The following is a 22,588-nucleotide window of genomic DNA, read 5'->3' as shown; positions in this document are numbered from 1 at the left end:
TTCATTGACATAGTATATGATTTGTAGACTACTTGTAGATAAGCCCCCAGAGTGATTGTAATAATAACCATGGATTAGGAGAGCTACTGTTAAATTTTACCCAACAGATGTGGGAAGATATTTTTGGCTAGGTTTTTCTGTTACTGTTTTACCATTGATGGGTAAAGTAGTAAGTAATAGAGGAAGATGCGCATCTCTAGAAAAATCAGTTTGAACAGTTTATGCAACATTTGGCAGATGTCATTTTTGTTATTAAAAAGCTCAGCCTTTGCATAGCAGTTGGCATTTTTCTGAGTCCTCAGCAGAGTTCACCACACAGTGAATGGTATGGGGTTTCAGATATTTTATTTGCTGAATTTCAATAGGTGCACTAAAGGCATAGATTTCCCACGAGGTCATTTTCCTTCTCTCATGTGGTACCTGTGTACGGTAAGACTTAAGGCTTCTTTCATTTTTCAGTCTAAAACAATGAGGTTCTGGTTGTTGGTGTATTTACATGTCTGCGTATGAAAACATTTTGTTGAAAACACAGGAGCAGAAGGAACCGATTCTCTGTGGCTATTGAAGAACCGTCCTCAGGACTGAGCTGCCTCACGAAGGAGCTGCATATTCAGTTCAATATAAACTATAAACCTATAAACGCAGCTCTTCTCTCATTCCAGGAGGCCAGGAGAGAGGAACTCACCGTTAGCTTTAGCATTGTGGAGGCAGGTGAGAGTCCTTCCCAGGAAGCACTCACCTGTTCTCTTCCCAAGTTCTATAGCCGTGGTTTTATGTCTTTACCCTGAAGAACCATCTCTCTGTTCTTTCTTGATGTTGCTGTTGTTGAGTCACTCAGTCGTGTCCACCTGTTTGAGACCCCATGGACTGCAGCACGCCAGGCTTCCCTGTCCATCACCCTCTACCAGAGCTTGTTCAAACTCATGTCCATTGAGTCGGTGATACCATCCAACCATCTCATCCTCTGCCGCCCCCTTCTCCTCCTGCCCTCAATCTTTCCCAGAATCGGGGTCTTTTCCAGTAAGTCTCTTGATGTGACTATCTTACATTAACCACATCTGATAATACTTTACAAGGTGACCCTCAAATTCAACGTTCTGCAAAGTCACATTGCCCCTTTTAGATGGTAATGACATTTAATACCAGACACTTAATACCATGTAATCTAGCTTCTCTATAATGGATGAAAATAATTTGAAGACTCACAGGCCTCTGTCTTTCATTATAGAACGTACAGACTTTTCCCATCCTGTGTTCGGGAACATTAAGAAAGAAGATGTGGAGACAGCGAAGAAAGAAAACAAGGACCCCCTGCTACTGTTGCTATAAACAACTCATGGTGTTTAAAGGCTAATAAAGCCCCAAGATCTCTCTTAGAAACATCATCTTTGGGCCAGTCTTAAAATATTTTAGATGGAGACATGTCAAGAAAAATAGACACAATTTCTTAAGACACAATTCTCTCCCCTCGACCTCCATAAAAGATTTTATATAAATATATGGCTGTCATATAAGGGGTAATTGAAATTCCACAGCACAAAGGCAAGGCAGAGAAGGGGGGGGGGAGTCAATCTTTCATATTTTTTTTTCAAAGGCTTGGCAAGAAACCAGGGGTAATATTTTTGCAACTGGGAGTGCGTGTTTGCTGAAGAATATTCCCACGTTTGAGTCATCATCAGGGGTCCTAGTCTTGTTTTACTTTCAAAGGTAGAGAGGGCTGAACGTTAACCCCAGCTGGGAGAAGGAGCATGCCCCACTGTCCTTCTCCTCCAGGGAGCAGGGATAAAGGGATTACAGATGCCTGCATAATGGAGAATTTCCTCACTCAGACAAGACAAAAGGCTTCATTATTTTTCACCAGACCCTTGAAGCCTTGTGCCTTCCAATTCCAGAAACCAGGCAAGCTAACCAAGTGTTTTTCTGTTGTTTTTTGTTTTTTAAATTTTATTTTAAGCCCACACAATGGAGTTTCTAAGAACCCAGGCTTCAAGTACTTGCCATTATGAAGGGATAAAGGAAAGATATTGAAGACCTTCAAGTCACAACTCTTAGGGTTCCCCCCGCCCTGGCCCAGACGAGCCAGACCGTCCCTGAAGATCACACTGTGTGTCTTCAACACCTGCACATTGTCTTCCTTCCATGAGACCAGAAGGCATCTAAATCCTTGTGGAAAATGTAAAGCAGCAAAATAGAATTGAAATGAATCTTTGAGTAGTTTTCCTTCAGACTAGTTTTTTTCCTGATTAACTTTAACAATGGATGCATCTTATTTCTTGTTGGTAAAAGAGTAACAGTCTCAAATTCCTCCCTTATTTACCCTTTTGACTTGGCCATAGATTGCTGTAAGACACGGTATACAGTGAAACTTGTTCCCACTGATAGTTTGCAAGTTTCTCTTAATAACTTTCTCATAGAATATAGATAAAGATTTATAAGCTTTCTACTTGCAAGGAATGCTCTCTGGTTTTTTATTACCATCTAGGGTCTCCTCTATTATAGACATGCAGCATGTTTCTTGCATGGTGTAATATTCAAGTGAAAGTGAAGTTGCTCAGTCATGTCTGACTCTTTGCAACCCCATGGGCTGTAGCCTACCAGGCTCCTCCATCCATGGGATTTTCCAGGCAACAGTATTGGAGTGGGTTGCCATTTCCTTCTCCAGGGGATCTTCCCAATCCAGGGATCTAACCTGGGTCTCCCGCATTGCAGGCAGACCCTTTACCGTCTGAGCTACCAAGGAAGCCCAGTGAATTTTTTTAAAAAGTAAAAATAAATGAATAAAAAATAAATTAAAAATTAGTTAGTAGTATTCTAACTTGAGATCAAATTAAGATTGAGATCAAATTTAGATTATTTAACATCCCCTTCCAAAAGCTCAGTTCAAACGCATGCTGTTTTGTTTGTGATTATTTCCATACTTCGTGAGCATAAAGGTATCAAAAAAGAAATGAAAATATTTGATCTTGGCAGATGTCAAGGTTCGTTCATTTAACAAATGTTTATTGAGCACTTACTGTCTACAAGGTGAGTAATTGGTGACCAGCCGGGGTTTCTTGGAGCTCTTTGGAGCCCGGCGTGTGTGAGGATCCGCAGGATCACAGAGAGCAATGTGGAAAGTGAGGTCCCTGCTGGTGAAAGATGGGACCCAGAGGGGCTGTCAGAGGCAGACCTACAGGACTTTGCGAGTCAAGCTGAGCTTTGGGTCCTCATCTTTCTCTGAAGAGCAATAGGATGTTGAGGATTTTAAGGCAGTGATGATAACGGTATTCATTACCTATTGCTGTGTTGCAAACTACTCCACAACTTAGTGATTTAAACAACACGTGGATAACCTCCCAACTTTGGTCAAGAAGCTGGGCATGTGTTGCTTTCTGCCATGTATCAGCATGAATCAGTCACAGGTATACGTATGTCTCCTTCCTCTTGAAACCAATACAGTATTGTAAAGCAATCATCCTTCAATTAAAAATAATTTTTTTAAAAAAGGTGGGCATGGCTTCACAGGGTCTCTGGCTCTAGGTCTCTCACAAAGCTCAGGCGTTTTGAGGGGAATGGGAAGAACCCCCTTCCTAGCTCGGTTGCACGGTTTTTAAGAGACTCGTGTGCCTCCTGGGCTGTTGGTGGGAGCCCCCCATCTCTTAGGAAGGGGGTCTCTCCTTAGAGCAGCTCCCAGCATGCCACCTTCTTCCTCAAGCAAGTGAGAGACTGCAGAAGGTGGAACCACAGTGTCTGGTGACCTCTTCCATCCCTTCTGCCTTCTCTTTGTTAAAAACAAGTCTCTTGAGTCCTGCCTACACTCAAGGGGCCACACAAAGGCAGGGAAACCAGTCTAACCCACAGTGCAGTCTGGTTGCTCCCACTCAGAAGCCAATAAGAGGGCGGGCGTGTGTGCTCAGTCGTGTCTGACTTTGCGACCCCATGAACTGTAGACAACCAGGCTCTCTGTCCATGGACTTTCCCAGGCAAGAATCCTGGAGTGGGTTGCCACCTTCATCTCCAGGGAGTCTTCCCAACCCAGGGATCAAACCTGCGTCTCCTGAGTCTCCTGAATTGGCAGACGGGTTCTTTATCACTGAGCCACCTGGGAAGGTAATACAGAGGGCAGGTTGGTGGAAAGGAAAGTTTGTTGTATTTTGGATGCTAGCAGCTGGGTAGGGGGTGGGTGTGGATTCTGTCCAAAGGCTGACTCCCCCCCAGCCCCAGCAGTCAGGGGGCACGAGCTTCTATAGACAGAGGGGGGGGCTCTATACAGCAGCACCGTCAGCCCTGACGGGCGTCCTGAAGCTGGTCATCGGTGGTCTGAGCAGCGTCATGTTGATTGGTTTAAGTAGTTAATCGTCAGTTCTAGGATTGGTTTGTTTGCATTTCTTGAGGCCAGTTCTCGGAATTGTGGCAGCTTTTGGACACAACTTAGCAACTGAGAACGCACTCACTCAGATCGTGGCCACAGCCTGGTCATCATGTCGTGGACTCCTCCACCTCGTGGGGCTTCAGGATCTATGAGACAGCTCACAGGATAGGGCTCAGAATATCATCTACAGCCATTGAAAGTGAAAATGGAAGCCGCTCAGTCGTGTCCGACTCTTTGCGACCCCATGGACTTTATAGTCCATGGAATTCTCCAGGCCAAAATACTGGAGTGGGTGGCCTTTCCCGTCTCCAGGGGATCTTCCCAACCCAGGGATGGAACCCGGGTCTCCCGCATTGCAGGCGGATTCTTTACCACTGAGCCACCAGGGAAGCCCAGCCACTGAGAAAGGAGCTAAAGGTCCTTGACTATGCCTAATGATAAACTATTCGTGTTTGGTCTCCTTGGACTGTTTTCCTTTGTCGCTGCATGTTCTCACTTCTCTGATTAAGCTTCTTCCTTGGCTAAAGTTTTTCCGCAGACAATAGACAGGTGGCAGATGGGGGTGGGGAGGGCCACAGGGTCCTTCTCCGTATCACCAGGAGGTAGGGACCACCGTCACGCCACGGATGGTCACTTCAGAGATCACTTTCCCTGGGATAATGATACATTTGTGGAGACCAGTTAAGAGGCTGCAACTCTGGTCCAGAACATCACCATTCACAGTCAGAACAGAAAAGACTTACCATCCGACATGGATGTCCATCAGACTTACTGTCCTCTGCCTCCACCCTCTATCAAATGTTTCAGCATCAACCACGACATAGGACAAGACAGAAGAGTCGGTAATGAGCATCAGTGTTCCCAAAGCACTTGCACATTCATAACCTTGCTCGGTCCTTCCCGCTCCCTATGAAGTCAGTATTCTCGTCTCCACATTTTACACGTATGGCACTGAGGCTCAGAGAAGACACATCCCTTGCCTGAGGCCCCGTAGCTTGTAAAAGCTGAGGTCAGACGTGTTTGATTCTAAACGGTGTGTTTTTGCAAATCATCTTCTCCATTAAGTCTCCAGGCAAAGGCGGAACTTTGAAGCCCCTCTGTACTGCTGGGTGGATTTGCTACTCTGAACCTGAGACTAGCAAGTTCTAGGTCCTGCCTCCCCTGCTACACACACGCGTGCACACACACACAAATACACACACACATATACTCGCCTCTACTCTCTGTACACCCCTACCTCTCCCTGTCTTCCATCAGTCCCTTCACGTGCCAGGAACTTCGCTTCTAGGAATATGAGTTTGAGCGCTAAAATGGACTGTGAAAAATGCACAGTTTAGTAAGGGAAGTAACTAATGGTGACCGAATGCCACAAGTGTTCAACAAGCTTGGTTAACAACATGGCTACAGGGACATGGAACATCAAATGTCATCCTTTCATACTTTCACCTTGGTGAAATATTTATTTCTCACTTGATGTTACTTATCGGAACCCATTTATATCAAAGTTTGTATTTATATGGCACTCATGTCGAAACTCAATTTGGTAGTTCATAGTTTGGGTGACAGTCCACGCTTGTGCATAATAAAATTGTATTTCTTTTTAAAGATAGTAAAGCAAATTTTTATCATACTTTTGGGTGAACCTTGGCCCGTTGCATTAGAAGCTCTGTAACCTCTCAGTAGCCAGATTGTGCCAGATGGCAGTGACTTTTCTACCAAGCTTAAATAACAAAATATTTTACATGTATCAAAGACGGTGACATTGGCTTATGTGTGACGTTGTTGTATTTATGCAGAAACATCCTAATGCTGCATCTTTGCTCCACCTGCTCCAAAGCCCAGGTGTCCTCAGGGCATCCTTCCCCACGCCCTTTCTCCCAGCAGCCCCCCTCTTCCCCCAAATCCATAGCCTTCTATCTCAGTTTCTTGCGTCATGCACAGAGGGCCCGGTTTGAGCATCTAGTCGCCTTGTATTGGGTTGGCCAAAAAGTTCATTCTGTTTTGTGGAAAAATTGGAATGACGTTTTTGGCCAACTCAGTATAAGATTTTTCCCATATATTTTCAGTTTTTTATATGCTTTTTACTTATTTATTCTGGCTGTGCTGGGTCTTCTTGCTGCCCGGGCTTTCTCTAGTTGCAGCGAGCGGGGCTGCTCTTGGCCATGGTGCGCTGGCTTCTCACTGGGGTGGCTTCTCTTGCTTTGAAGCACAGGCTTCAGGGCACGGACTTCAGTAGTTGCAGCTCCCAGGCTCTAGAATGCAGGCTCGGTAGTTGTGACTGTGACCGCCCTCACGGGCCCCACAGGCAGACAGTGACCACTGGGGCTGAGACAAGCATGCTCTGACTGCCCATGGGGTTTTCCAGGCAAGAATAGTGGACTGGGTTCCCAGTCCCTTCTCCAGGGGATCTTCCTGATCCAGGGATCGAACCCACGTCTCCTGCAGCTCTTGCATTGTCAGGCAGATTCTTTACCGCTGCACCACCTGGGAAGTCCAAAAAAATTTGCCTTCACCCAATTTACTTTGACCAAAGAACTGACTCACTGGAAAAGACCCTGATGCTGGGAAAGAATGAAGGCAGGAGGAGAAGGGGACGACAGAGGATGAGATGGTTGGATGGCATCACCAACTCAATGGACATGAGTGTGAGCACGCTCCGGGAGTTGGTGATGGTCAGGGAGGCCTGGCGTGCTGCAGTCCATGGGGTCACAGAGAGTCGGACATGACTGAGCAACAGAACTGAACTGAATTTGCTCTGAGTATGGCCCTCAGTTTTCAGTAAAGAAACCCTAGACTTTCTCTCTAGAGTTCCCTAGTTCAAAAGACGCTGGACCTCCTCGAGGGAAAGAACGAGATTTTAGAACATTTGTTCTGAGAAAAGACTCCGCAAGCGGACTGACTGCTGGATGGAGGTGGAGGCTGTTGACCTTCGTTTTGGTACTAGAGGTGGGAGTGGGATGCTGGGGTGTGAGGCTGGCAGGTGATGGTCTGAAATGCCACAGGGGACCATTATCGCCAAGACACAAGGGCCCCATCTGCCTGATTTCACTCTCCTTGGATCTTGTAGCTCCAGGGAAGGAGGAGGAACGTCTGGCAGTATCTGGCAGGGGCCTCTCGCCCAGCAACCGGAAACCACAGAGGCTGATGCTCTGAAGTCCCTTGTTACACATTTTAAGTGATCCAGAGTTATAGAGCGTTCTCTTCTTTGTCTTTCCATCAGTATCTAGTTTGAAATTCTTCCGACTAACACTGTTTATAACATAGAAGGAAGTGTAGGAAAAGGACATTAAAGCAAATGGTTTTATGTGTTACATTTAAGTGGCTGTCTTAGTCTGAATAAGCGCGGGTTTTCTGATTGCAGGCTAGAGCTGAAAACCAGCCCTGTGACCCCCACCCCAGATGCGCGAGTCACAGAGAAGCGGGAGGTTCACATATGCACTGCAAAGCCGCATGTCACACGCACGACTCAAACGCCAGCCTTCTGAGTATAATTTTCTGAATTCTCTAGATCCAGCAGGAAAGAGAGAGCTGGTCATCAGCCAGAGAGGAAAAGGGGAGTTGCTTTCTCCCTACCGCTTCAGCCATGCTGTTGGAGGGGATGGAGGAGGAGATGTCCTGAGGGGAGGGATTGTCTCCATGGAGACCTGCCTGTCCTGTTCAGTCAGAGGAGGGGGGTCTCCGCTGTGATCCTGACTCCTCTCCAGCAAGGATGCCCAGGCATCTTCAGACTGGGCTACTGGGCAGGTACCAGCAGTTTTCTTTTTTGTAATCACAGGCATCTTAAAGTCAGTTACATTCTACGTATTTCAAACATCAAGGACACCCAACGCAGAAGAGTATTTTATCATCAAGTTGTATGTGTTATGTATTTAAGGCCTATAGGTCTCAGCCGCTTTAGAGGAGAGTCTTGGGATGAAAAGTAAAAGTTAACTTAGAGCGTGGTTGAAGGTTAAGTCTTGACAGTTTACACAAATGGCAGGGTTCTGTATATGCCAGAATAACACTGTTCTCCAAGTAGATTTTTTTCAGAATGCCATCATGATTGTCAGGCCTTTGTCCAAAAAAATAATTCTTAATATACATAATATGAGATCATCCTATACCTTTGTCAACTCAGCTGAACTTACAAATACATCTTCCTCTTGACCTCATTCCAGTCCTGGAAATAACCACGTGTGTGTGCTAAGTTGCTTTAGTCGTGTCCAACTCTTTGCAACCCTTTGGACTGTAGCCTGCCAGGTTCCTCTGTCCATGGGATTCTCCAGGAAAGAATACTGGAGTGGGTTGCCATGCCCTCCTCCAGGGGATCTTCCCAACCCAGGGATCGAACCCAAGTCCCTTATGTCTCCTGCACTGGCAGATGGGTTCTTAACCACCAATACCACCTGGGAAACCCAGAAATAAGCATCGTCTCTATATATCACTGCCATAAATCTTTGCTCTTCAATAAAATTTAAATTCTATCTCAAAGTGGTCTATGTAATTCATTAAGCTAAGAAGAGTGATCGGGGGCCTTTTTTCCTGTAATGCATTTACATTCATTGCATGTGTATTGCTTCTCATAGGTATTCATCACAATTACCTTCACTGGCATCAAAAATGTTTTTTGAGTACTTGAAAATACACATGTTATCATAAAAAATGCTGTTTTAAGTATGCTGAATAGACATAGGTCTTTTTCTCAAAGATCTTAACTCCAGGACAGACGGTAATGATGTGACTCAAAGCATATCTGGAAATGCACTTTAGGAACCATAAATCGGACTGTGTTCTGGAAAGCAGTGCCAGAAGTCCGTGGGTTCTGGTTTGAATCCCTGTGGCGTCGTAAGATTTGCCTGTTACAAAATTGCTGCATTTTAAGTCTATGAGTTTTCTTCAAGATCAAGGTCTTTTCCTTGCTTCTGGGGTGATGAAACTAAGCCCAAAGGTCACTCAGCTCATTGGTGGCAGCATCACTTTGGAACACAGGTCTCTTAACCCTGGAATTATTTTCTTTCCACTCTACTACTATATCAAGGGACTTCTTGTCTTTTTCCAGTTGGACAGAGCTTCCTGGAGAAGCAATGTTTTCTCTCAGAATCATTACCTCACAGGTGTTATCCCCCAATTGTCTTCACTCATTAGCAAATCTGAAATTAACACAAGCCTGGTTATAGTTTAAAGAGAACATGTTTTTAAAAGCCTTCAGAGTTTTATGACTGCAAAGAAAGTGGTCACCTGTAAGCCACAGGCTTTAAGCTAACGTTTCTCTAGGTATTAATTCCAGTTTTAATTACTTGTCCTTTCCATTACTTTTTTGCCTATAACTTTTCACTTTCTTCTTTTCCTAGCATTCTGCAAAATCTGCTCGAAACATATATTACATCCGCCCAGGAACCTGGGTTGGACAAGTCTTTCCCTAAGGGCTTTCATTAGAAACCTCCTTGTCTAAATTGAAAACCAACATCCAGGGTACCCAGGGGTAGGCTGGCCCTGCTGCTTACAGAATCTCACTAGAGGCTCTCCTATTTGGGGGAGAGAGGAGTCTATTTCTTTTCCAGCACTTTCTTGTGGTTATGACCATTCTGTTTTGAAAGTGCTCTTGACACAGAACCTAAAGCTCATTTACCTTTTCGACGATGTGTCGTGTGCCATATTTTGTCTTATCATTGGTGTTTCCTTAAAAATAAGAGGGGTAATGAGCAGTTATGCATTATTCATCCCAAGTGTATGAATCAAGCATTTATCTGGGGCTCCTTTTTTTTCTCTAGAGCTTGCACTCGACAGCGCATGCTGAGCGGATCGTTTGAGGGGCAGCCTGCAAAGGAAAGGTCAATTCTTAGCGTGCAACACCACATCCGCCAAGAGCGCAGGTAAATAACGGAGATGAGGCTGCAGACAAACCAAGGACTGGAGTTCTGTGGGAAGCATCTCCTGTGCAGAGCTCTGGTCAGAAGGCAGGCGCGGGTGGAGAACTGAATTCTGTTTGTTGACGACAACAGCCATGAAACTCACAATCAGATTCAAAGACTCAGAAAATATTTCAGAAACCTCTTCCTTGATGATGACCACACTGTCACTTTTAAGATCAGAAGGAAAAATTCTGAATTTTGTTCAATGGGATCAAAGGCAGGTGGTTAGACCTGAAACTTTTGCTCTACAAAGAAATAGTAAACATACATGCGTGATGCTATCAGGGCTTTTTTTTTTTTTTATAATATTCATTGCTTAAACGTCCACATTTGGTCTCAAGATGTATTGATCAGTTGGTTGTGATTGTTTTAGGTCATTAAGACACGGATCAAACAGCCAAAGGATCAGCAGGGGGAAGTCTCTTGAAACTCTGACTCAAGATGTAAGTTCTAAACACTTTGGATTTGGAAAGCTTGATTGTGAAAATATCTTTAATGATTGCTTAGACAATTCCAGCCCTTGGTTTCTTCTGTCACATTGTCATATCTCCTTAAGACTTCATCCTGGAAGGAATCAGGAAACTCAGCAAGCAAATTAAATGGCCAGGTACAGAAAAGTGATCACTGACTGTACAATATTTTGGCTACCTGATGCGAAGAACTGACTCATTTGAAAAGACCCTGATGCTGGGAAAGATTGAAGGCAGAAGGAGAAGGGGATGACAGAGGATGAGATGGTTGGATGGCATCACCGACTCATTGGACATGAGTTTGAGCAACTCCAGGGGTTGGTGATGGACAGGGAAGCCTGGCGTGCTGCAGTTCATGGGGTCGCAAAGAGTTGGACATGACTGAGCGACTGAACTGACTGAACAGTAGAAAATTCCAGACATCCTACAATACATATATCTTTGTTAGATTGTTTTGTTCCTGAGTTGTGTCTGACTCTTTGCGACCCCATGGACTGTAGCCCGCCAGGCTCCTCTGTCCATGTGATTTCCCAAGCAAGAAGACTGGACTGGGTTGCCGTTTCCTTCTCCAGGGGATCTTCCTGACCCAGAAATCAAACCTGTGTCTCCTGAATTGGCAGGTAAATTATCTGCTGCTGAGCCACCAGAGGTCCTTTTGTTTAGATGGTATAATGCAAAAGTGAAATATCATTTGCATTTGACTGAAATTAAAGACATTTAAAGCATTTTATGGGAATGAGTCACATTATTAACTTTAAATATTTTGCTAATTTCTAAATATCCTAAAATCTAGACCCAGTGTCTTTCATTCCAGGGTTAACATACTACGAAAGAAAATTTTGTTTCTAGGTGAATTTTTCTATCAAAGACTTTCTCAAGAATATCTTTGCTTTTCTAGGTCACTCATTTATTTATTAACTGACTCAATAAATATCAATATTTATCAAGTATTTATGATGTGTCAGTTCCTGCCCTAGGGAGAAGTAGCAGGGAAACAAGACAGAATCGCTGCACTAGGAATAGAGATGTAGACATAGAGATCAGACCTGTGGACACAGCGGGGAAAGGAGAGGGTGGGACGAGTTGAGAAAGTTGCATTGACGTATATACACCTATTGTTGTTGTTGAATCACTAAGTCGTTTCCAGCTCCTTGTGACCCCATGGACTGCAGCATGCCAAGCTCTTCTGTCCTTCACTATCTCCCGAAGTTTGCTCAAATTCGTGTCCATTGAGTCAGTGATGCTGTCTAACCATCTCACCCTCTGTCCCCCTCTTCAGCTTCCACCTTCAGTCTTTCCCAGCATCAAGGCCTTTTTCAGTGAGTCGGCTCTTCACATCAGGTGAAGAGCCAAAGTACTGGAATTTCAGCATCAGTCCTTCCAATGAATATTCAGGACTGATTTCCTCTAGGATTGACTAGTTTGATCTCCTTGCAGTCCAAGGGACTCTCAAGAGTCTTCTCCAGCACCAACATTCAAAAGCATCAGTTCTTCGGCACTCAGCCTTCTTTATGGTCCGATTCTCACATCTGTGCATGACTACTGGGAAAACCATAGCTTTGACTATTTGGACCACGTGTAAAAGAGACAACTAGTGGAAAGTTGCTTTATGGCACAGGGAGTCAGCTCGCTGCTCTGTGATGACCTACAGGGATAGGATGGGGTGGGTGAGATGGAGCTTCGAGAGGGAGGGGATGTACATATTCTTATAGCCAGTTCACATCATTATATAGGAAAGAGCAACACCACCCCCTAAAGCAATCATCCTCCAATTAAACAAATTAAAAAAAAAAAAAAAAGAATTCCTGCCCTGCAGAAGCTTACATCCTAGTAAAAGAGACAAACAATCAGTGAGCAAACAAATATATAATCCTTTCTGGGAGTGATTTTTATCTAGTTTCCATCATCACTGCTGTGACAGATTTGCTCTGTACTACAAAGAAGAGTAAAATAGTGTAAAGAAATAAAAGGTGGAGATTTGGGGGCAGGGAGCATTAGAGAGGTGGGGGACACTGTATTAGCCCAGGGACCCAGATGAGGTGAAGGAACAAGCCATGTGCCAGCCCAGGGAAACCCGAGGAGGCGGAAGTCTAACCCATGGGTTAGAGTCAACAGCAGCTGGACCATGCTGAGATTACCATGAGAGAGTTGGAAAGGATTAATTAAATACTGATCACTAGTGAAACCCTGATTAAGACATAGGTGTTGAGTCTGTATAGCTTGGCTAAGGAGGCAAAGTCTTGAATGTTCAGAGTCAAGGGGAGCATCTGGGAAAGGGAGAGAAACTTCGCAAAGCTTTGGATATTTTTGGTTTTGCCTTTTGCTTCCCTGATAGCTCAGTTGGTAAAGAATCCGCCTGCGATGCAGGAGACCCCGGTTCAATTCCTGGTTGGGAAGATCCGCTGGAGAAGGGATAGGCTACCCACCCCAGTATTCTTAGGCTTCCCTTATGTCTCAGCTGGTAAAGAATCCACCTGCAATGTGGGCGACCTGGGTTCCATCCTTGGATTGGGAAGATCCCCTGGAGAAGGGAAAGGCTACCCACTCCAGTATTCTGGCCTGGAGAATTCCATGGACTGTATAGTCCATGGGGTCACAAAGAATCTGACACAACTGAGCAATTTTCACTTTCTTTTCACTTTACCTCTTACTTCTGAAGAGTTTCTAGAGCTTTCAGCACAGTCCATCTGCTGTCTTAGTGAGAGTACACTCTCCTCCGTAAGTGTTCCAGGCAACACTGAGGATGCAGGAAGTTGATGGTGAGAACACATGATGTTGCCAATAGCCTATGTGCATGGTTCTAATTGGCGCAAACATCTGTTGACACCATGGTTTTTCAGCTCCAGCTCTGATGTGATCCACCATATTGTCAATGTTGAATTATGATAAGATCCAACACATGGCCTTTTAATTTGGAGGTCAGACATGTTACATGGAGAGAGTTGAGAGGCAACACTAATTCAAAGCACTTTCCTTCAGTGAGACTCAATAGAAATCAGTGGTCTACTTAAGCATCAAATTAGAACATGCCTTTGAAGAGGTGTGTTTAAAAAAAACACACAACAGAAGTCCCTATTTGAGAAGTCTCCGTTCCAGAGGCTTATTTCCTCTTCAGAGATTTTTTATTTTATTTTCTACATAGACAGATAACAAAAATCCATGCCCCGTCTTCATAGCGAAAGGTCACTGGGTTGTACAAATCTGTCTCAGTGTCTTTTCCTCCAGAATAGAAGCCACTTAAAACAAGAGAGTTTTATCTGTCACTTATCCTGAATGATAAGGGATACTGAAATTAAGTCCAAGGAATGCTTTTCTATACAATCAATCCAGTTAGTTGAACAATGGTTCTCCATCTTCTACGGAGTGAAAAGCAGAGTTGGGATCCTAATAACTCAGCTTCTGCTGTCCTGCTGGCCTCAACTCTTCCTAGTCTGCTTCCTCCACCGACGCTGCATCCTGTCTGTTCCACGTGTGAACACATAGACCCACCTCTCCCCAAAAGTGCTGATCTCGGAAGGTGTCCAGTGCCCTGCCTCCTCCTTGTTTTTGCTCAGATAACAGCAGCTCCTTACCAAGGTCTGCTGTGACCTTCTCATGCCCTTAATCCCCCTTTGTTTCTTTTGTTTTTTATTTTAATTTTTTAAGTTGGGGTACAGTTACTGTCCAATGTTGTGTTAGTTTCTGCTGCGCAACAAAGTGAATCAGCTAAACAAACACAGAGATCCCCCCTCTCGGACCTCCTTCCCACCCCTCGCCCCCCGTCCTACCCATCTGGGTCCCCACAGACCTCTGAGCTGAGCTCCCTGTGCTATTCAGCGGCTTCCCACTACCTGTTTTACACATGGTGGCGAGTATATGTCAGTTCCAATCTCCCAATTCATCCCACCCTCACCCCAGTGTCCACCCATTCCTTCTCTATGTCTGCCTGTGTATTCCTGCCCTGGAAATGGGTTCATCTGTACCATTTTTCTAGATCCAATATATATGCGTTAATATACAATATTTGTTTTTCTCTTCAGCACTAAGCATTTTCTAATATTCTTATTTTGATTTAATTATTAATCTGGCCCCCCCAAAAACAATAACCCCATAAGAACAGGAATTGTGTCATTTCCCCCCACCGCCACTTTGGCCATATCTACAGCACTACAACAGTGTCTGGCAAATAAAAGATTCTCAATAAATGTTCTTATTAGAAAAATATACCCTTTTGTGGAAAAAAAATATATATATACCCCTGCTAAGATGACTCTGGCTATTAAAATCTACGAAGTGGGTAGCCATTCCCTTCTTGGGGGGATCTTCCCGACCCAGGGGTTGACCCCAGGTCTCTTGCATTGCAGGCAGGTTCTTTACCGTCTGAGCCACCAGGGAAGCCCATTAAAATCAACAGAGCGATATTCCTTTCCATTTTTTTTTTAAATGGTCATCTTTGGGAGGGACCCTCAGAAAACTGTCCCACGTCGATGTGCCCTGTTTTATTTTCTTTCTAGCACTCTAACACGGTGAGATACAGAAATGCACAAAGAGAAGACAGTGAGATAAAGATGATCCAGGAGAAAAAGGAGCAAGCAGAAATGAAAAGGTACAGCAGGATGGGATGGTGTCTCGTGGCTCCCGTTCTGGGAGGGCAGACCTGCCCTAGCCTAACTGACCTCCCCCACCCCAAATGGTGCATTTCCCTGGACAGGAAGGTGCAAGAAGAGGAGCTAAGAGAGAACCACCCCTACTTCGACAAGCCCCTGTTCATCGTGGGCCGAGAGCACAGGTTCAGGAACTTCTGCCGCGTGGTGGTCCGGGCTCGCTTCAACGCGTAAGTGACTCCATGGCGGCCGGGGGTTTGGCCCCGAGTCAGGCAAACAGCAAGGGGTGGGGGGAGTTGTCATCTCAGGAAGAAGGATCATGTCATCCTAATGGGGTCACCAAACAAAGTGTGGGCTAATTAATCAGGCCGCTCCTTTGGGCTGAGCGGCCAACTGGGTGGAAAACAAACAGCAGCAGCACGGAGTTAACATTTACACAAAATGCACGGTTACGAAGCACTTCACAACCACTGTTACTTGTTCCAGGGACGCTCAAAATGTTTGTATCCGGGTGGTTAGCTCCATATTTTATTTTGGAAGCACTCAAACGAGGGGAGATGGAATGACATAGCGAAGGTCACTACCCATGTCTTCTTTTAGATTTGTCCTTTCTTTGTGGTCAAAAAACCTTCATTCTAGAATAATTGAGATTCTATTCACGACAAAATAGAGATCAAGCTGGCTAGGGCTTCCATCGCTGACTGTTACGAGAAGAAAACCCACTGGCCAGGGTCCCCGAACCTCCCTTTGTGGAAGAAGTCTTGTGAGAGGCTGTCAGGGTGGTCAGCCCAAGGGCAGTGCATCTGGGACAAGCTAAGCCAAGTTTAGCAAGCAGCCAGTGGAGGAAGTGAGATTCTTGTCATGCGTAACTTTAAGTAAACATCCAGAGGACATTATGGATCCTGGAAAAAGTGTGAAAAAAATTTTTTTTTATTTTTTTAATACAGATCTTTTAAAAGTCTTTCTTGAACTTGTTACAGCATTACTTCTGTTTTATGTTTTGGTGTTTTGAGCATGAGGCACATGGGATCTTGACTTCTCGACCAGGGATGGAACCTGCACCCCCTGCATTGGAAGGCAAAGTCTTAACCACTGGACCACCAGGGAAGTCCAAGAAAGTGTGAAAACTTTCCATTCAGTAGCTGGACCTTCCCTGATGCCGTTATTAGTAGCATATTGGACTGAATTGTGTCACCCTCGTCCAAAGAAATTCAAATGTTGCATGTGACCTTACTTGGAGAGAAGGACTTTACAGAGGTAATTAGATTAAAATGAGGTCATTCAGGTGGCCTTAATCCAATAAGACTGGCATCCTTATAAGATGAGGAAATTGGGACACAGATTGCTCTAGAGGACGGACAACGTGAAGACACAGGGAGGGGACAGCTGTCTTCAGGCCAAGGAGAGAGGCTGGAGCAGATTCCTCCCTCACAGCCTCCGAAGGAACCGACCCTCCAATACCTCCAACCCAGGTGTCCACCTCCAGAACTGGAGAAGTTTCTGCCGTCTAAGCCACTCAGCCTGTGGCGCTTTGTCCCAGCGGCCCTGGGAAACTAATGAAGGGCTTCGCTGGTGGCTCAGTGGTAAAGAATCACCTGCAATGCAGGAGACCAGGGTTCGATCCCTGGGGCAGGAAGATCTCCTGGAGGAGGGCATGGCAACCCAATCCAGTTTTGTCACCTGAAGAATCCCATGGACAGAGGAGCCTGGCAGGCTGCAGTCCATGGAGGCGCAAGAGTTGGACATGACTGAGTGACTGAACAATATCAACAGGCAACTAAACTCCTCAGAGCCAGAGGAGACCTCAGGAGCCACTGGGGCTCATTTGTGCCCGCTCCCAACAGAGGCGGGCATGTAGCTGGGGGTGAGGGCTTTGCCCAGGAACATCAGCTATGGCATGACCCTCTCTGACCGCCAGTCTATGTTCTTCCTGCTATTCTAGAAAGACCTTCACAGTTAAAAGCACCTTAGTAGTAATGATTGAAAACTCTGGGTTTTCACTAAGTAGAAAGAAACTGACAGTGTAGGGTTGATTTGATCTGTTCCTAAAGTGGGTTTTTCATTGGGAATTATCCCATTGGCTGCTTCCATGTTTTCGTCTAATTGGGAATTCTCCACTTTATGTCCTGTGCCCTAATTCTCTTATGTCAGTGGCCCCAGAAAGATTTTACTGTAACTGGAAACACACACACGTACACACAAAGAGGGTGAGGAATTTCACTGAAGACTGCTCCTGGGCTTCCTGGAAGTAAAAGTTATAAATCCACACCCCCAAAAAATTCTATATAAATTACTCAGCAAGATCACAGTGAAATACAGAGTGAAGAGTTCCACTTAATCCATGGATAGTTAATTAAATAATTATGAAGAACATCCTTGAACTGCTAAGGCAAAGACTTTGAATGCTTTTAAATGGAAGTCAAAATTTAATTTTCTAATATCCTCATCAGAAATTGTTGAATGGAGTTATGAGTCCTAAAATCAAGCATGCTGAAAAATGTAAACTTGAGTTGGACCATAGAGAAGATTTGACCATAAATCATCTTCAATGCTGAGCACCAAAGATTTGATGCCTTCGAACTGTGGTGCTAGAGAAAATTCTTGAGAGTCCTTTGGACAGCAAGGAGATAAAGCCAGTCAATCCTAAAGGAAATCAACCCTAAATATCCATTGGAAGGATTGATGCTGAAGCTGAAGCTCCAATATTTTGGCCACCTGATGTGAAGAGCTGACTCATTAGAAAAGACCCTGGTGCTGGGAAGGATTGAGGGCAAGAGAAGTGTCGACAGAGGATGAGATAGTTGGATGGCATCACCAACTCCATGGACGTGAGTTTGAGCAAACTCCAGGAGATAGTGCAAGACAGGGAAGCCTGGCATGCTGCAGTCCATTAGGTTGCAAAGAGTCGGACACAACTTAACGACAACAGCAAACCACCCACTGCAACTCTTCTGATTTTTCTTCCATCTAGTGTTCTCTGCCTTCCAAAGTCACATACAATTAACATTTATGTAAGAGACATTTTTTAGAGGATTTGAAAGAGTTTAGGTAGATGAGATGTTTATGCATACTACGAGCCAAGTTGTAACACGCATGCTATTTGCAGAATTTCTGTGTTCTCTCTTACAGATCTAAAACAGATCCAGTCACAGGAGCTGTGAAAAATACAAAGTACCATCAACTCTAGTAAGCATTACAAACTCTGTTTTCCATGCACCTTTGAAGTTCCACAAACTGCATAAACGTTTAAAATTTTATTTTCTTTCTGTATCATGATATGAAATAGACAATTGGGGATTCATTTTAAAAATGCCAGTCAACGTTTGTAGACTCACAAAAGCATCATCTCTGACTTCTAGCAACTTTTCCCAGAGGATTTGCGTTTCTCACTTTTGTTTGGTCTTCGGCAGTGACTTGCTGGGCTTGGTGACTTATCTGGACTGGGTCATGATCATTGTAACCATCTGCTCCTGCATCTCCATGATGTTCGAATCCCCCTTTCGAAGAGTGATGCACACACCTACTTTGCAGGTATCTCACCTCTCGGCTCAGCAGAGAAACGCTGACCTGCAATTTTTGCATTCATGGTGACCAGACTGCCTTCTGCCCATTTCAGATTGCCGAGTATGTGTTTGTGATATTCATGAGCATTGAGCTTAATCTGAAGATTATGGCAGATGGCCTATTTTTCACTCCGACCGCTGTCATCAGGGACTTTGGTGGAGTAATGGACATATTTATATATCTTGTAAGTCTTCAGTTAGTTCCTAAATACAAAATGGAATGATTTTGTCAAATCACCTGCATTTCTTGGTACAAGAGTGAGATACGTGAGTCAGAGGTTCAGCTGCTGTAACTGATTTCTTAAGTAGACTCATAGTCTACTATAGGCATACATGTAAAATCTAAATAAAAAGCATTAAAAAATATTCATGGATATGGTTCAGATACATCAACTACATTCATGTATGCATAAGACATGCATTAATGACGTCTAAGATATCAAAGCTAGTTTGCACGCCACAATTCTTATGGCACCTATGCATAAAAAAAAAATCTACATCATATGAGTTGCTTATCACTGAAAACAAATAGAGTATGGTTGGACAACTCTTCCAACACCAGGAATAAAATAAAATACCAGGCCAGAGAGGGTGACCTTTCAACTGTCTGTTTAAACTAAATGGTGGGGGACGGGGGCAGTGGTGGGAAATTCCCTGGCAGTCCCGTTGCCTAAGACTCAGCACTTCCACTGCAGGGGGCATGGGTTCAAACCCTGGTCAGGGAACTAAGATCCCACACTGCCATGCAGTGCAGCCACCTCCCAAAAAAACTAAATGGGAAAACCATAGTAGAGGACTCAAAGAAATTTCCATCTTTCTGTTTGTCTGAGAAGGCATGAAATCAATGTCTTTTCCAACACAGCAAACAAAATTATGACTGTTAGCATGTAGCATGTTTAGATCATTAACAAAATAGCAAGTATTCAGTCAAGTGTGAGGTTTAGTATCCTTGACCAAAGGAATTTCTACCCTACTAACATCTATAGAGCCTCCAGTGTATATGTTAAAAGAAGGGGCAGGATGTACCTGTGTCCCCACACTCATGGTGTGGGCACCCCTATTTCATTCCTGCAAACATCTGATGATTTCTTTGGGGGCTCACAGGTCTGAATCGAGTCCATAGAGCCGAGTTACATGTCTTAATACATCCAGTGAATGCTTGTCCTACATGACACATGAAATCTCTGCTAAAGGAAACTTGTGCCCAGTTAGCTCACAGTAAATGCAGATAGTAGAGGATAAATTGCATAAATTCTGGAGGTTATTTTTTTCCCTCCAGGTGAGCTTGATATTTCTTTGCTGGATGCCCCAAAACGTGCCTGCAGAGTCTGGAGCTCAGCTCTTACTGGTTCTCCGCTGCCTGCGACCACTGCGCATATTCAAGCTGGTGCCTCAGATGAGGAAGGTTGTTCGAGAACTTTTCAGCGGCTTTAAGGAGATTTTTCTGGTATGTTGCAGTCACACTTTGCTTCTGGCCACATAGTCTAGCTCTTACTATAGCAAATGAAGGGATAAAGTGAGTCTTGCTCATCAAGGTTAAGTCTACCATTTTGTTTACTGCCAGAAGATTATAAAGGTACTAGAAAAACACAACATATATTCAAAGACTTTACACCTGGATGCTTCTGGCTTATTAGTGTATTTAATTCAGCGAACATTTATAGTAAGTTAAAGGGAAGCCCTCTGGAAAGTACAATGGAAGGAGAATCCAAAGAGCTAGTGCTGTTGACATTTCCATTCCTACCCCTTGACCCTAAATTCTACTCTGAGTTTTAGTTGCTAAATCTGGAAATTAAGAAGAAAATTCAACACCATCAACTTCACAAATGATAATAGGAGTTCATAGGTCTGAGCTCATAATCTCATTTTCTGTGTCCCCAAACTCATATAGCACAAAATTTCACCTTGATCTTTGGAGTGTTAACATAAAACAACTCTTCAAAACTGTAACATGCAGGTGAGCCTAACTTTAAGTAACCTCAATATACAGTAATGAATACTTAGAAATATGATTGAGGAGAAAGTATAATTCTTAATTGAGCAAATAATTGATTTAGGATCTATTAAGAGTAGAACTGCAAATAAAACAATGAGGAAGAGACTCTTTGCTCACAGTCTGTCAAAGAAGACTCTTTGCCTTACAGGTGAGGGACACAGGATTCTTTTCATTAATGTTGAGTTCTGCATGTGCATGGAAAACATGAATTGATTTACGTAAGCTTGTTTTGTATCTTGCTTGCTAGAAGCACACCTATAGTGAGAGAACAGCTGTAGTTGGGGTTGATTCTAAGGTATTTTAAAGACAGGCTATTAATGTTGCTACAGGCACATATTAACAGATGCTAATATTTTTTCAAAAGCTGTGTTTAAAATTCAATTTTGTTTTGTTTTTTGCGCTACAACCATAACACAGTGGCTTTTCCCACAACTGGAACTGAGGGAAAACAGAATAGCACAGTGAATTTTCCTGACAACAAATGTGCATGCATCTTTCAATCCTGATAGAATTTAGAAAATGGTCTGAGTCTTGATCCAGAGAATGGCTCTGTGTAATTTCAGTACATTTAAGAGATATGTTTAGATGATTCAGCCAGCACAGATGAGTGGTGTGTTCAGTATGTTTGCCTCTTCTCTCTGCTGAGACCAAAACAGTCATCCAGCAGAGGGCGCGGCAGCCACCCACCAGATTTGCTGTTCACGACTGCGTGATCTCACAGCCTCTGTATGTGGGACCTTCACACGCCCTCAGCTCTGAAGCCCCCAAGAAAGCAAAGCCACAGTCCCTCTTACTGCTAGCAGACATATGAATCCATTTTGAGGAAATGGGGGAAACAGAATTATTTCACCGTTTTTCCTTTGTTCTATTCAATAAAATAAAGCAACGTGTTGATTTTAAAATCAGAAAGGTCCAACTCATATCAAAAATACCTTAGCCTGTGTTCTTATGTGAAAGTCATGTGTTTTTACCCTAAAAATGCCAAACCTGTTGTTAATTTCCTCCTTTTAACGTTACAGTCAGGTTAATTGAATGACCTCTGGGGGAGATATTAAAAGATAACATCCAAAGACTGAATATTGCCCCATGTTTTCTGAAAAGTCCTGTTCGTATCACTGCTCAAACCAAACCTACTGTTTTATAAACATTTTACGAAGAGATTTGCTATCTCACCCATTTCTTCCAGGTCTCCATTCTCTTGCTGACCTTAATGCTCGTTTTTGCAAGTTTTGGAGTTCAGCTTTTTGCTGGTAAACTGGCCAAATGCAATGATCCCAACATCATTAGAAGGGTAAGATGTCCTTTCTGTCTTTGGGGATGAAAATCCGGGACGTTTACCATCCCTGGGTAACCATGTGCAGAGGCTGCCTTGAGAAGAGAACTCTAATGATACTCTTCCCGTGGACTGCCTTTGCAGTGGTGTCTCTTCCGGAAGGTGAAGGTTTATAAGATGAAAATGCATCTCAGATGCGTCCTGCTCAATCCGACTCTCAATCCTACTCTCCCCACCTATTCCAGAGTCCAGCCACTGCTGACATCTTTGGTGTAGTCACCCCAGATTCCATGTGAAAACTTTCCCTTTAATTCTTCCCTAACTTAACCCTGCCTCTGCAGGGACCTGACATTCATATTAGCAAACAGCACCCCCCCCCCCCGATATAAAAGGCAAAGTTTGACTTCCAGGCCCCCTCTTATGACTTATCCATTCCACATTCCTCCATTAGGAAGTCAGGA

The 22,588-nt window shown here is 44.0% G+C and overlaps 1 protein-coding gene across 4 annotated transcripts in view; it reads left to right on the top strand.

Moving 5' to 3' along the window:
- NALCN (sodium leak channel, non-selective) overlaps window positions 1–22,588 on the top strand; it is a 296,965-nt gene that overhangs the window by 232,089 nt on the left and 42,288 nt on the right. For 3 of the 4 annotated variants that reach the window (XM_043892088.1, XM_043892087.1, XM_043892090.1), the window contains 9 exons: window positions 10,102–10,203; window positions 10,616–10,685; window positions 15,206–15,297; window positions 15,403–15,525; window positions 18,425–18,481; window positions 18,706–18,826; window positions 18,912–19,043; window positions 20,138–20,305; window positions 22,041–22,145. In XM_043892088.1, the coding sequence (XP_043748023.1) occupies window positions 10,102–10,203; window positions 10,616–10,685; window positions 15,206–15,297; window positions 15,403–15,525; window positions 18,425–18,481; window positions 18,706–18,826; window positions 18,912–19,043; window positions 20,138–20,305; window positions 22,041–22,145 (970 nt within the window). The remainder of the gene's footprint in view (window positions 1–10,101; window positions 10,204–10,615; window positions 10,686–15,205; window positions 15,298–15,402; window positions 15,526–18,424; window positions 18,482–18,705; window positions 18,827–18,911; window positions 19,044–20,137; window positions 20,306–22,040; window positions 22,146–22,588) is intronic. The other variant, XM_043892089.1, reaches the window with a different exon arrangement.

The sequence above is a fragment of the Cervus elaphus genome, chromosome 30 (assembly GCF_910594005.1).
Source record: "Cervus elaphus chromosome 30, mCerEla1.1, whole genome shotgun sequence".
Lineage (NCBI taxonomy): Eukaryota > Metazoa > Chordata > Mammalia > Artiodactyla > Cervidae > Cervus > Cervus elaphus.
Note: the sequence above shows the minus strand (reverse complement) of the source record. Positions and strands in the feature narration are given on the sequence as shown.